The sequence below is a fragment of the Haliaeetus albicilla genome, chromosome 3 (assembly GCF_947461875.1).
Source record: "Haliaeetus albicilla chromosome 3, bHalAlb1.1, whole genome shotgun sequence".
NCBI lineage: Eukaryota > Metazoa > Chordata > Aves > Accipitriformes > Accipitridae > Haliaeetus > Haliaeetus albicilla.
In genome coordinates, this window is record NC_091485.1 from 65,358,837 (window position 1) to 65,374,930 (window position 16,094).

The 16,094-nt window shown below is 38.6% G+C and overlaps 1 protein-coding gene across 3 annotated transcripts in view; it reads right to left on the reverse strand.

Annotated features, from left to right (window-relative positions):
• Positions 1 to 16,094, reverse strand: part of WASHC5 (WASH complex subunit 5) — a 35,463-nt gene that overhangs the window by 16,879 nt on the left and 2,490 nt on the right. For all 3 annotated transcript variants that reach the window (XM_069780033.1, XM_069780034.1, XM_069780035.1), the window contains exons 3-11: positions 14,686 to 14,831; positions 13,509 to 13,593; positions 13,139 to 13,239; positions 12,004 to 12,196; positions 9,890 to 10,042; positions 7,238 to 7,351; positions 5,927 to 6,098; positions 4,914 to 5,041; positions 3,924 to 4,053 (exon numbers count right to left, since the gene is read on the reverse strand). In XM_069780033.1, the coding sequence (XP_069636134.1) occupies positions 3,924 to 4,053; positions 4,914 to 5,041; positions 5,927 to 6,098; positions 7,238 to 7,351; positions 9,890 to 10,042; positions 12,004 to 12,196; positions 13,139 to 13,239; positions 13,509 to 13,593; positions 14,686 to 14,831 (1,222 nt within the window). The remainder of the gene's footprint in view (positions 1 to 3,923; positions 4,054 to 4,913; positions 5,042 to 5,926; positions 6,099 to 7,237; positions 7,352 to 9,889; positions 10,043 to 12,003; positions 12,197 to 13,138; positions 13,240 to 13,508; positions 13,594 to 14,685; positions 14,832 to 16,094) is intronic.

Here is a 16,094-nt window from a genome sequence, read left to right on the forward strand (position 1 = left end):
ATGGGGTGTTTATGCCACTCATTCCCGGTTAGACTCATTTCGGCTTCCAATACGGTTAGCTCTTGGGATCCCCCTGTCACACCAGAGATACAGATGGGTTCTGCCCCTTTATAACTTGATGGCATTAGGGTACATTGTGCACCAGTGTCTACTAGAGCCTTATATTCCTGTGGGTCTGACGTGCCAGGCCATCGAATCCACACTGTCCAGTAGACTCGGTTGTCCCTCTCCTCCACCTGGCTGGAGGCAGGGCCCCTCTAATCCTGGTTAGAATATCTGTTACCCACTTTTTGCACATGTGAATCAGAAGTCCCTTCAAGAGGATCAGAAATGAGATCGGCCCATCTACTGCGCCCGGGGGACTGCTCACGGGAAACTGGAGCAGCAGTTTTCCAAGAAGAATCTTCTTTTCTGGTTGCTTTTTCTCGCAACTCCCGTACCCGTGAATCCAAGACTGAGGTAGGTTTTCCATCCCACTTCCTCATGTCCTCTCCATGGTCACGCAGGTAAAACCACAGGTTAGCCCGTCGTGTGTACTTTCTCTCTCCTCTCTCTTGGGCAGAGGAACGCTTACTCCCAATAACTGCAATGCGGGCCTGTACAGGTGAGGAGGAGGACATATCTACTTTGAATTGCTGGAACTCTCGGGACAATTCCTCTACAGCTGAGACACAGGCCCGTAGGGAGGAAGAGAGACTTCCTTCATATTGCCGGAGTTGGACAGCCAATTCATCCACTGTTTGTCCATAGCCTTCTTTCCAGGACATTACTGCCAATGAGTTGGCATAGGTTGGTGGTGCACTTCGTAGAAACTTCCGCCACATCGGTTGTGTGCATTGGACTTCATCTGGATCTGTGGGTGACTGCGCATTTTCTGGATCATTATAAATCACCTCCAGCACGGCTAATTCCCTCAGGTACTGGATACCTCTCTCCATGGTGGTCCACTTGCCTTGGTGACATGTAACTTCATCCCTGAAAGGGTATCTTTCCTTTACACCTAACAGAAGTCGCCTCCAGAGGCTGAGGACTTGTGTTTTTCTCCCAATCGCCTTGTCGATACCCCCTTCTCTAGACAGAGATCCCAACTGCTTGGCTTCCTTACCCTCTAATTCCACACTACTAGCCCCATTATCCCAGCATCGGAGCAGCCAGGTAACAATGTGCTCACCTGGGTGGCGGCTAAAATCTTTTCGCATGTCACGCAACTCACTCAGGGATAGAGATCGGGTAATTATTTCAGGTTCTGCCTCTTCCTCCTGTTCTCGCGATGACCCTGGTTCATCTTCATCTCTCACTGAGCGAACTGATTTCTTTGTGTGTTTCTTTTTCTGTACAGGGGCAACTGATACTGGCACAGGTTGGTTCTCTGGTTTAGTGGCAGTATCTGTCACCGGGGTAGGGGCAGCCATGGTGCCTGTTGTCGTGGTAGGGGCGGCCACGGTGCATGTTGTCGGGGTTGGGGCAGCCACGGTGCATGTTGTCGGGGTTGGGGCAGCCACGGTGCATGTTGTCTTGTTTTCCATCTTTTCCCCCTTTTCCCCCTGGGGGTGCTGCATAGTATCAAGCAGGGTTTGGTAGATACCGGCCAGGGCCCAGCACAGTGTAGTGAGTTGTGTGTCTCTGGGATAGCCACAGCATTTTCCTTTCAAAAATTCTATCACTTCATGAGGGTTCTGCAGTTGTTCGGGAGTGAACTTCCAAGTCACTGGAGGTGAGAAGTTCTCTAGATACCTGCCCACCTCCTCCCACACGCCGTGCCACCCATGAATATCCAGCTTTGGGACAGATCTCTGGGTGGTACTCTTAAAGAGCCTCTTTGTAGCCCTAGACAAGACCTGAAACATAGTCAGGAGGCATAGCACTAACAGCACACAGGCTTGCGCATCCCAAGGATATTCAAAATTCTCGAAAACTGTTGTAATTAGTTGGAAAGAGAAAAGGGAGGGGAACGGATGGGGGGAAGTATCCCCCCCTGACTTCCCCATGGGTTGGGTGTAATTACCAATAAAATCCGACAGAAGGTGCCCAAAGTCTGGAAATGATATCACTGCCTCATACAGATAACAGCTTAACCTCATGACCAGTGATGTAATCATTTCACAAGTCGACATTGCCCAGTACAGCAAAATGATAATCCCAATCACTCTCCCAGAGATGAGATACGCAACTACAGGCAATACATAAAGCATATAAGAACTTACAAAACGCCACCATGTAAACAGCTGAATCAACATTGTGACTAACATCTATTTATCTAGTATAAGAAATGCGTATGACAAATTTGTTTCAACACGCTCTGGCCAGATCTGTCGTTATCTCAACCCTTCGTGCCCCACGTTGGGCGCCAAAAAGGACTGTCGTGGTTTCAGCCCAGCCGGTAACAAAGGACCACGCGGCCGCTCGCTCACTCCTCCCGCCCCCCTCCGGTGGGATGGGGGGAAGACGGAGGAGAGGGAAAAAAAAAAAACAAACCTGGAACCTCGAGGGTTGAGATAAAGGCAGTTTACTGGAACAACACAAAGAAATTGCAACAACAACAACGGTACTAATGAAAAAGTATACAAAAAAAAAAGTGATGCACAGTGCAACTGCTCACCACCCGGGACCCGACGCTCTGCCACTTCCCCCACCGAAAAGAAGAGCCCACCCCCCGGCCCGCTCCCCCTTTATATACTGAGCATGATGTCACATGGTATGGAATAGCTCCTTGGCCAGTTCAGGTCAGCTGCCCCGGCTATGCCCCCCACCTCCCAGGTTCCTGTAAAAATTAACTCTATCCCAGCTGAACCCAGGACAGTACAGTAAGCAACAAAGACAGGGTACTTGCTAGTAAAAAAAAACAAAACCAAAAAACCCCCAATAATATTAAATGCTATACATGTAGGAGATTATTTAAAACGTCTTCATCTTACTCTTAAAACTCTAGTCTTTCAGCATGTAGACTTGTAAAGAGGCAAATGCTCAGCTAAGTTTCACATACAACATTAAAAAAACCCAACTACCAACACAAATGGGCATTATAAAATCTACACAAGGATGATAAAGCCCTTTAAATCAGAAATTTGTGTTTTATGAACGGTTTTACAATGTTAATTGCCTTTGCAGTTGCAATTTCTATGTTTTAGCTACAAGTGTGCTGACCTGAAAAAGATAAAAGGAAGTATTTCAGTAAGGTAATTCTGCTTTTAATTGGAAGCAAGTGAGAAAATTGCCTGTATTCTAAGTTTTGTTGTTTTAGATTAATCACAAATGTTGCCCTTATATTGACACTTTATTCAGTGTTCCTGATCAAATGAGAGAGTGATTTACAATTCTTAGAATAAGAATTACGCTAGTTCAAGGGAAAAAAAAAAAAAAAAAAAGAAACGTTTCAAAAAACAGAGTAAGAAATTTGGAAAGAAATATAGATTCATTGCTTTTAAGTCCTTGGACAACTTGGAGAATCAGAAAAATACCACTCAGTGCAGAAGAGAAGTAAAAGAAGGTTTGAAAAGATGCCGATACAACAGAAATCCAGTTTACAACTAGGGAAAAAATGAGAGGAGAGGTTAAACCTCCCCCTTATTTAATGGGCATGATCTTCGCACTCCTTTGTACATAGGAGACAGTAACGTGATCTCCATTCTACACAGAAAAGTGAACTGGCATTTCATAGTCTTACCTGGCATATCTAAATAAAGTGATAAAAAATATTTAAAAAAATACAGCCATCTAAATATTAGGTACCTAAATATGGCTTACATGGAATATATGCGGAAAACCTAAACAAGACAGCATGTAAGAGACCTCTGTGCCAGCTGAGGGACGTGAAATTTTTTCTTATTATCAGTATTAGCATCATGTATTTTCTTTGGTATTAGCTTAGAAATAAAAAACAAAATTCTCCCCCCCCCCCCCCCAGTTTAGTTTTCAATAATTACCATTTTTCTCCACTCTAGTAAGAGGTTTAACTCCCGAGAAGACATCAGCAAGCTCAGTCATCCTTTCAGATCCTTCTTTTTTATAGTTTTCCCATTTTGCTTGTTTTTCTGACAGCATCTGCTTGAACATCTGTTGAAAAATGAAGCATTTGGTTTACAAAACTGGCAAGAAGGCATATTACAACAGATGAAATAAAATACTGAAAACAGATGGAACCAACTTACAGTGATTACTACATAACTTCAAGATCTTGCCAGAATATTAAATACAAAATTAAAAACATTAAGAAATACAGCCAGTGTGATGGACATACAGTAATAGAAACTAACTGAATTTTAAAAAAACAGTACAATGCAGATATTACTGATTTTTAGTCACTTACAAAAATATCCAGTAACTTTTTTAGCTTAGAGATCCTAGAAGACTCTGGTCTAACGTAGACTTACACTTCGTATAGTCCTCTCAGCCTATGCGGAGAAACCCAATTCAAAAAAGCACATACATGAAGTTAAGCATGCTCTTATATATTCTACCAGGTTAGTACCAGAGCATTAATGGGGAATCTTTTAGAAATGGCAGAACTTCATATATAGGTGTAAGAGTTTTCTTAGCAGCTCATCCTCAACATACCTAGGCTTTCATTTCTGTTTAAAAGAAAGCCTGAAAAAGAGAAGTATGGTAGGATAAAAACTTATGCAGCTTGCTCAACAGATTCTATTATGCCTGTTATCAGGATGTTTATGCAAAATTCTGAGTAAATATAAACACGGTGGGTAAAGAATGAAAACTGCCAATTATTGGCAAGACTGCAAAAGGCACTTCCAAGCAATACTAGTTTGTAATCTTCTTTACAAAACTCACAATTAACAAATAAAAATAATCGTTCTTTATGTAAGTGGACTGTGTGTTAAATGTGCCACTACTATACAAGTCTTCAGTTCTGTTCTGCCATTCAGGGGAAAATGTTGAGGAAGGCAGCAGCACATTACCTCTTTCAAAATAAATTCAAATTGAGCTGTATCCAGAAGCAGCTGGAAAAGTATCCTGGGATTGTACCTTGAGTCTGTTAGAATTTGATCCTTTATCTGGCGGAGACGTTTGTTATTTGGATCACAAGCTGAAAATGGAAAGACAACATTTCTACACTGTTACAGAATTTGGCCAAGCTTTTCAATCTTTGTAAATAGACTCTTATTAATAGCTTGAAAGCAAAACCATTTTGCTCTGATATGTAAGTCCCCACTTGTTCTCCATTTACATGGGTCTCACCACCCTTGTACAATGCTTCCTTAGAAGTGGAAATAATTAAGGTTTCTGTGGTGCTTCAGCCTTCTTAAAACTTTTCTGCTGGCTTCTGCAAACTAAATGTGAATTTAGTACACCTGACTGAGAAGCCCAGAGATCAACATTTCTGAAAACATTACAGAAAACGCATGGAGGTATAACAGAAACCCTCTCACATACCAAGAAGCCCCAAAGACAGCACAAACATTCAACCAAGAGAATGTCTAAATAGGTAAGTTTACAGACCCAAACTCATGTCAGAGACATTAGTCAACAGTTTCAGTTGAATTTCAGTTCAACAGAATAAACCCCTTAGTTTTAAACTATTAATTACTAAGATATTTAAAAGTTGGCTACTGCTTTTTGTACTGGTGCTAGGTAAAACTTTCAGAATGATGCTTTAAGTGATAAGGCAGAAAAAGATACAGTTCCCAGACTTCTCCTGCAGCGTATTATTCAACAGGATCATGACTCCTCACACTACTTTTTATATCTGTGTCTAGCTTGCAAGAATTAAGGAAATGCACATGTGCCATTTCAGCCAAAGACTTTAGAAGACTGTTAGCAAAAGAACAGCTCAACAATCTGTTGCAAACAGTAGATGAAACTCTGCTGACTTCAACAGCAGCACACACTGAGCTTCCCTCAGGATGCAACATGAAGCACTGGTATAGCGGGATTGACAGCTCTGTACTACAAGCCTAGCATGAAGCCTTACCTGTGTCTGCAGTGTGAAGCATCAGCCAGCGGATTGCTACATTGCAGTCTCGCAGGCAATTCAGCAGCTTGGGAATATTGTCCAGCACCAGCTCTTCCCTTAGACAGCCCTCTTTGAGAAACTGCTGCACCTGAGTGTGCACTCGCTCAGTGACTGCAGCGTATCTGCTTGCCTTAGAATATACAAAGCTTGCATCAATATAATCCTTGCCTTGAATGGAATACAACATGTACAACGTGACTATGGCTTCCCAAGAACTTAAAGGTCACACGGATCAAAATAGTGCTATAAAAATTATTATCATTACTAGTAGGCAATATCATACACTGCAACTGCATGACAAAGGATGCAAGCTAAATTTTAAAGCAAAGAGCCTACACAGGAAGCATAATGTTTCAAAAATGCAGAGTTGTTAACTTCCTGTATCCACTTATGTACTCTCTAGAAATCATTCCTAAAAAATGGTACTAATATTTTATTGCCTAATGAGGAAGAACAACAACAAAAATCTATTCCAGAATGGAAATACTTGTTATGCACTAAATGTCAGTTCTACTTAGTGAACTTCTTCCCTAAAGACTAAGGAAAAATGTCTGCTCGTATTCCCTAAGTTTACTGGACAATATATAGTACGGTTCTCCTAATTAGACACTTCTGTGTGTTCTTTCCTGAACATTAGGGTCAGATTCTAAGGAGGCATTTAGTTATCATCAGTCAACTGATTTGTTGATTGTGCAAACAATCAACCAACGCAATACTACCCACTGTTTTTTAGGCACGGAAAAAATGATTTCACATAAAAAGAACTAACTGAATTGCATCACACAGCATTCCGGTATCATTCTTTTAAATCAGATGCTTTTTCCAGATTATCGTTTATTTAATTTGGGAGGCCCCATTTAAAACTGACTGAGTGCGACACTCCATCAGCATAAATGTGTAACTTCCAAAACTGTTATCTATGAAAGACCAAACCCTACAGTCAGCTTAAGACACCCCAATAATGAACAAAATGGCGATGACTGCTAGCATCCATTCAGTTAAGTCACAACCCTGAAACTTTTACGAGAAACAAACACTGCAAGAGGAAGTGAAACAAGCAGTGCTGTGAAGACCAGATTTTGAAGCTTTGAAGTATCTTTAACTCAAAGTCATGTACAAAGTGATGTATTCAAAGTATTGTACTTGAATATAATGCAAAGAATTGTGTGCAAGAAAAAAAGACCCATGCATTATTGATGTCATATAATATACTTGAGATGCCCACACAGCTTGAATCTTGCTAAAAATACTTAACTCTGGTTTATATACCTGCTCTTTGACATTTGAAAGATCCAGTGTGTAGTTGAGGGCAGTTTTAGCAGCTTTGTATGGTTCCCATGCTTCTGCTAGATTTACAGTGATTCCCATGTAAATGCTAATAACCTAAGATTGGAAGCAGAAAACAAGAAGTTGCATTGGTATTTTTATTAAGAAAAAGACATACTTTTAGCAATATGAGTAGAAAGTGATATGCTGCGGGTATAAATATAACTAAATTTTTTTTGCAGCTCTACTTTTTGCTCCACCACCTTTGGAAATCAAGGAGTAAGACAACTTTGAAATAAAAGGCACACAGTTAATTAGAGGCTTAGTTCTGAAAACAAGCCCACAGTTCTTTCAGTCACTATGTATGATCCTTGGCCTCTATTTTTTCCCCTATGAATTTATGACTTTTTCATTTCCATGATGCTATGCAGAAGACTGACGAAAGCAACTGGGGAAACGACTATGACAGAGGGGGAAAAATGATCTGAATGAATCCTACTCTGAGAATGCCCAAAGGACCAAACTGAAATGTAATGCATCTTCTATGGTAAACACATAGAAAAAGAAATTATGATTCCACATTGTGATTTTTAAGGAGCAAAGAAGAACTGATTTCAGACCCCTAGCCCAAGTTTAAATGTAATTAAAAATACAGAATTGTGGTTGACTTACAAGCATTTGTAAGATACTTGATTAAAAATGGAAGCCTTGGCTTACTGACAGATGGAGGATATACAGAGCTGTGGCATTATGAGCTTTGTCACACTATTGCTTCAATATTCCTCCATCCAGGAGTGATCACATCTAGGGGGACACTGTCAGCCTTTGAGCTCTTCTGACAGTGTCAGAAAGGAAGCCAGTAAAGGCAAATGGGACACTGGTCTGCTGATACGAGGATCCCTCTCATATTATTGAAGTGAAGCTCATTATTTCCTGTAGAGCACAGCTCCTCAAAAGGCTACACTTCAACTGCTAACAATCATTTGAAACCACCCTAAGAGTCAAGTATTCTGTACGATGCAGCTAACTCATCCATACCTGATCACAAGAAGATAGGTGTTGTCTTAAAAGAACAGTTTGCACTATGAACTCAAGAGAATAAAAATGCTGGCATAATCAAAAATTCACAATGTCAAGTTCTCATTTCTAAAATAAGCTTGCAGTTTTTCAGAAACTGATGGGTTCTCATGTCTATTAAAATAAGCAGCCATTACAGTTTCTTCCCTCCTTTCTTCACTGTTCTTCTTATGGTACAGAAGAATACAACTTGAAACCAATAGTTACACACACGTTAATTTATTATTTCTTTGTTAAGTCTGATTCCCTTTGATATAGACTACCTGGGGACTCTATTGCTACATGCCAGCCTATTTCAGTAGCATTTTTTGCAGACTAGGGCTTCTGGGTGGAAACCCTAAATGTCAATACTGAGACATACAGTAATTCCATTTTGATCACTGCATCTGAAAAGGTCTATAGAATTGCACAGAGTGACAGGTTTTGCTTCTAAGTTATTTGGACAATGGCATGGAATGAATCCTTAAACAAGTTCTCAAGTAACATCAGTGTGGGGGCACTTCTTGGAGAGCAAAGCTGTCATCCAGATCGTCCTTGACAAGCTGGTAGAATTCACCAGCAGAAACCACGTACTGATAAATACAAGGTCCTGTTACTTAGGACAAAACCAAACCCTCGCAACAGCACAATCTGGGAACTCACTGCTTATGTAACAACTATGCAGAAAAGGACCTAAGTGTCCTGGTGGACAAACTGAACATGAATCAGACCTGCAGCCTTATGACAACAAAGAGTAATCATACACTAGGCTATGTTGGCCATACTGTAGCCAGCAGATTGAGGGAAGTGATTATTTCCATCTAGTCAGCCCTCATGAGGTCCCATTTAGAGTAATGTGTCCAGATTTGGGCTCCTCAGTATGAGACAGACATGGACGAACTGGAATGAATCGAATAGAAGGTCACTAAGACACTTACAGGGACCCACTACGAAAGTGGAGCCTGAGGGAGTTGGGTTTGCTTAAGCTGGAGGAAAGAAGACTAAGGAATCTGACTGCGGTATTCCACTACCTAAAGGGAAGTTATGAATAAGACAGAGCCAGACCCATCTCAGAGGTGCACAGTGAAAAGACAAGAGGCAACAGTCACAAGCTACAACAAGGGAAATTCCAATTGTACAGAAGGAAGAAATCCTTCCCCACGAGAGTGATTAAGCACAGCCACAGGTGCCCACAGAGGCTGTAGATCTTCATTTTAGATATTTTCAAAACAACTGGACAAGGCCCAAGCAACCTTATTTAACTTTGAAGCTAGCCCTGCTTTGAGGAAAAGGCTGGACTAGAAGATGCCTATATTACCTTCCAGCCTACACTTTTCTACGATTCACTTTACGATGATGGTATCAGAGTGGTTCATTTAAGCATTTTAGACAATAACTGATATTGTCAAAGGATAGTTTTCCACACTTATCCAGAAGGTTTGACTCAGACCACTTCATTCTGAACAAAGTAAAATTTCCCCAGAGAAGAACCTATTCTAGTTTTAGGACATGTTTTCTATAATGCACACTAAAAGGAAGGTAAATTGTTCCTATAACATTAAATCCAGGGAACAGTTTTAAAACAGAATTATTTTTTACCCAATTATCTGGAAAGTATTTATCCACTATCTCTCTCATTTTTGCTTGTTGAGTGTGAAGAATAGAAGGGTCAAAATACAGTATCACATAGAGCATAGCAGCCTGAGTAGCCAGGGCAGTGCTGCGGTGTTCTGGTAATGGATATGCCGAAACCTAGGAAAAGGGAACAAACCAAAACTGAACATAATATAATGCAACATAAACCACTTGCAAAGATTATGGGGCACAATAAAAAGTACAGTATATAGATAATAGGAGGCAAGGAGGATATGTGGGTAAGCTGGACATGCTTACACATGCAGGGTATTTACCAGACATATTTCACAGAATATAAAAGTTGACTGTGTAAATGTCTGCTAACTTTAACAGGATATAGTAAGATATTACTATGCTGTAAATGAGTCAAAGGAGGGATGAACAAAGAGCTTACGACGAGTTGAAAGGAGCAGAGTTAGAAATAAGTATTTCATAGCAACTGGGTATGTTTAGTTGTTCTCAGATAGAAACAAGTATTCATTTAACTGAAGTAATAGACAATTAGGATGCAGGTAATTTAATTATTCACCAATGCCATGTACCAGCAAGATCAAGAAGATTCAAATTATCAACTGAATTTTCATTTAAAAAAATACATAGGATAATATATTAAAAGACCTTCATACTAACAAAAAAAGTTGGTATCAAAATAATATTCAACAAGGCATAATGATTTGTTGTTAGGAAAATGGTTCTCTGCTTTTATTTAATAACATTCTATTTTTCTTTAATTTGTTTGATTATTTTATTAGGTTAAGTGTGCAGACTAGTAAGAAAAATCAGGAGGCTTCTGCCCACTGCCATCAAGAATAAGCTGCAAGTATCAAAGGAGCTAATACCTCAGACATAATATAATTTAGTAAAACAGGCTGTATTCAGTTTGGGTTGAGCTGAAGATTTCTACCCTACTTTTTGTACTACATTTGGAAAAAGTACATAGGTTATAATCATGCTTTGTATAGAAACATGCTTCCATTATCAAATGTAAGCATTACAAAATAAATTTCATGAATTGTAATATTATTTTAATGCAAAGGCAATATTCTATGAAAAAGAGGAAAAGTAATTTTGATACAACATACCAGCTGATTTAAGTAAGATTTCTAGATTAAGTACTTTACAGGAGCATAGTCTCACAAACACTACAGTTCCCTATCAGAGACATAGATTATGTCATAAAATGGGCTTTTTTCACAACTTGCTAAGTTCTCTTTTTTTTGTTTCTAGAATTCTGCACAACTTAAAAAATTCTTACAGTACAATACTGAAAAGACAATTTTTCCCTGTTGAAAGTTAATATATCTGTCAATTGTATGAAAGTGTTTTCGATAAGGTCCCTACTTTTCAGTTATTACTCCTGCCTAAAGTTTTAAGCCTTTATTTCTTACAATTGTTCACTAATCTTCCAATGCTGGTTTTCTGGCATCTATAAACTGCTTCAGTTTTCCAGGATTCACTAAAAGTATGCCAATAATTACAGAAATAAGATCACTTGTCCGTGCTTAAGACTGAAACCTGCTCAAAAGCAAATGCCTTGTTAAAGATCTCTCAAAGGAGTCATATTAGAAGAGACTGTAAATACAGTAGCCATTATTCATACCTTGCTTCAATTTTTGTTTTATTAATACAATTGTCATAGTCAAGAACTGCAATAATAGTGTTCCTTTTTAAACATTGTCTACTAATGGATGATGAATCTCTTTGCAGTAACTAAAAGAATGGGAATCTCTGAATGAATTAAGAGTTATTGAGAGTGAGCAATCATTTATGATTTAAAGACATTAAATAAAAAAGGTTTCTCTACTGCGAGATTGGCCAAACACTGGAGCAGGTTGCCCAGAGAGGTTCTGCAGTCAGCACCTCTGGAGATACTTAAAACCCAACTGGACACAGTCCTGGGCAATCTGCTCTAGCTGACCCTGCTTGAGCCAGGGGGCTGGACTTTGTGATCTCAAGAGGTCCCTTCCAACCTCCACGATTCTGTGATTTATTTTTTTCTGGGCTTCATGGTCGAGTAACTAACCTGAGAAACCATTTTATATTCAGTTTTAGATCCCTCTTATCTCATAGTAACTTACCTGGTTATAAATGTCATCTGACCGTAAGCGGCCAATAACCATGCTAATGAATGTTTCACTTATGGGTACCCTGCTGAAGTAACTCTCGGGGTAGTTTGGAGGTCTTTTAGCTCCAGGTTGGCTTGAGTATCCAGTGCTTCGAAGCAATTTACAGATATCATCTAAATTGGAATCGGCAGAGGATCGGGCTGCACTGTTTTACAAAAGAAAGGAACAAAAATTGAGCTGTATGACCTAACTATTTCCTCTTCTTCCCCACCTTGTAACCATGCCTTTCCTCCAAGAAAATGAGCAGATACTAAGGTCTGGGAGATTTCTGGCTGTTTATTCCATGAATATAATGTTCCCCATATTATAGGAGGACACTGATAAATGTCCATACTGGAATCCCAGATAAGCAAACAAAGCACAAACAGAAAAATGAACTTTATTCAGGAACAGAAACAAGTAGCTTTATATTCAGAGGAGGAGTTTTGTTCTGCTGGTTTTTTTTCTTTCTTTTCTCCTCCCCTTTCTGAATTCCCTTTGTTGATCCACTTCTATATTCCAGAGTTAAGGAATTCTCTCTCATTATATACTGAGAGGCATAAACATAGTTAAAGAAGCATAGAAACAGGATACCTCCTTTTTTGTATGTGTGAAAGGATTTGCACTGATACCCTTTGAGACCCTAACTGTCATACTGTCATGATGCTGTCAACCTACCCTGGAAACTCATTTTTGATTTGACTAATCAAGCACTGAAACTACAAGAAGCAATACCTTTGTCATCTAGATACTTGTGACTTTTCACCAAGATTTCTCACACATTTGGGAACCTGTGATACTTTCATAGCTGGCACTCGCAACATTGAAACTTTAGCTGAAAGTTTACTTGTCAGCAGACTTCAAATTTCTACTGTGACAGCATGAAAAATCTGTTGCTCCAGTTTTGCAGCTAGACCTGGAAAACCAGCTAATTCAAGGAGTTCTGTCAACATGCAGAAAGCTCTGCAGGATTACTAGACTCTATCTGTAGACAGTCAGAAAGTTGCTGATATTTCCATTTATCTTAATTCAATAATGTAGGTAACTGAATATACTGCATGTTACATCCTTTCAGCCTCGAGTGCTTCTGAAAACCAATATACATTACCTGTATCTGTAGTAGGAAACCAACATTCTTTCTCTAACTTCTCCTTCGATCTTCTGGTCAATGACCAGTAGCATGACTCCATATAAATAGAGCGCTTCACACTGTTTAGAAAAAGGAAAAATGTAGGGAAGAAATCACATAAATACAATTTTGTAGTTACGCGGAAAGACAAACGTACTGGCAAACTAACCCAACATCAACTACATAGTCAATACAACATGAAAAATGGCAGGCTGTACATTTTTGGTCTTTGTCCTCCTAAAAATGAGTCATAGCATTTCCACACATTCAGTAAATTTAAATCTTTGTCTAGTTTGGCACTAAACTAGTTGGTTCATTTTCTACTATTACAGAACTGTTCAATACTTACTAGAAGCTGTTTTCCATCTTCATTAAGGAGGACCGTTTCTAATGTTTGCTGAATGTAAATTCCTTCATTGAGGTCATCTAAATATCTAGGGATCATAACAAAGAGTTGGTCATTGACTATTTTGCTCTCAAATTGCATGTCCTCAGAACTCAATTCGCTGATTTTCTCTGGAAGTCAACAGTCACATCAGAACATTTCCCTAGTACAAGCAGCATGGAGTTTTTCAGATAAAGAAGAGATGCTCTGCTATGAAATGAGAAGCTAAAACTCCTAGCTAGAGCCAACCAGTTGGCAAAAGCCTCCTGCCATATCCTGATGGTGTATGTGAAATACACCAGAGGATACTCTCTAACTTACAGCTAACATTCTCTTAATCTTCTTAGGGATGGGTAACAGCCTGAGAAGAGAGTACTGAGAAGGCTTCTACTCCAAAATTTATTAAAACTGTTATTTTCAAGTTACCTCAAAAATATCTCCTGGAAATACCATAAATTTATCTCAGTTGCAATTCAGAAGGTAGAGCTAGAAATATAGTATGTTCATCTTGATTAACAGAAGTTTTCTTCCTATTAAAGGATTTTCCAGTAACACTACTTACTAACAAGTAATGTTAAACACTTAATTTTTTAATTAATCTTTTCATGTAAGATCAATAACAAAAACAATTCTTACACTTAAGATTCTCTGGAACTTTTCCTTAGAGTATTTAATGAATCTTTCATATTGGTTTTTACAGGTAAGAGTAGCAAACTTGAGAATATGGCAACTCCACTGAAAAATTAAGTTCAGGAAAATACTGCCAATGAAAGTTAAAGAAAAAAACCCTATCTGATATTCTGTTTTGCCAGACCAAAAAACCCCTAGTTTACTAATACGGAGTCTCCTTTTATTTCAAAAATCTTCAAGACAATCTCCAGGATAAAGAAGAAAAACTAGCTCTAGCTTACAGTTGAGGAAATGAGGTACAGAGGTTAAATGTTTTCAAGTCATTTATTATGCTGGTAAGCAACAGTAGGAGTAAAAGTTAGTGTTCATTCCAGCAATCCAGGTTTCCAGGTGCACATGAATATGGTTCAACAGCGAGTGTATTGTGTCTCTAAGGAAAAAGCTTCTCATTTTTAAGACTAAACAGTAGTCTAGTCTCTAAGAAAATCCACATGGATTTAAGATACCATACCTGTTTAAATCTACAATGTATTTATGTACACTCTGAAAAGCTAGATAAAATCTTGTCAAAATTTCAATGTTGTTTTCACGAAATTCTTCATCTAAATCCAGTAACTCAGGTTTGGCTTCCAGTTTGCCTTCACATGTCTCAGGCCCCTAAGAAAAGAAATTAATCTTTAGAGACAATATTTGACTTTGACCTCTATTTTACTTCTCTTGGTGAACAACCACCACTGTGCGCACAACACCAGAATTAACATTTCTTATTAAAACAAAGATCTGTAGTTTTCCAAGCTACTTCATGATTGAACATTGATTCCATAAAGATGAATTTTACACTTTGTTACAATCTGCAATGATTTTAAATATGATTTATCCTATGTAACCAATGGAAAAGAATAGTTAATGCTTTGGGTAAAGCCCCAATGCATCTGAAGCCACTGTGTGTTTTTTGTAGTGCTAACTATTTCCCTGCTGGAATTTTTTCCTTTACACATTTGATCTGATTGATTTCTCAGATAGAAATCATAACATTGAGACCTCACAAAGATTAGTACCTGTTCATATATTTAAACTGCTTGAAAATATTAGACCTGTTTTTTTACAGACTCTGGATCTAGCTCAGCACTAGTGCCCCAAATTAATGCAGAAATTATGCCATTAAAAACCGCAGGGGAAAAAGGGTGGGATGAAGAGCCCGACTTCCTTAAAGCACTTGTACAAACTTTTCTAACCATTTAGCACTGTCACCACTTCTCATAACCACCATTTGGTCCTACCATCACCATCTAAATGAAAATACCATTAATGCTTAATTGAAAATATTATTAACATTTAATTGAAAATACTGTTAATGTCATTCCACAGACCACTTACAATAGCATGAGATCATGGCTTAAAAGGATTTAGTCAACACAAACTCCATAAAAATAGCTTAAAATAGTTAAAATAAAATATCAAGCTTAATACCCAGCTGACAATTTTTGTGTGGTTTCAAAAATGCTCTTCTGCTTCTCTTTTCATGCAAAATACCTACATAAAACAAAGGATAAAAGCAAGCCCCAAACTGCCTACAAGTTCAAATGTACAAAGTAAACAGCCTGTATTTGCAAAACGTCAAATCTCTTCTCATTAGGTAATTATAAGAATCATGAATACGGAAATAGCACATTCGCAGTGAAAATATCTGTAAATTCACTAATCACTGCTTTATTAAGTAGGTCTTCTATGGATCTTGGGGTGATTACTCTGAAAAGCAGCAGCACTGCTGTGCTTTCTTAACATTCAAAAATCTTACAATTTCAAGGATAATGGTATTTCTCACCAATTATACCTATCTGCTTTTGAATTTGCAAGTAATTTCTGTAAAAAGAGACTTCTAACAATTACTTAGATCTAAAGATATGTGGGAAATCATTT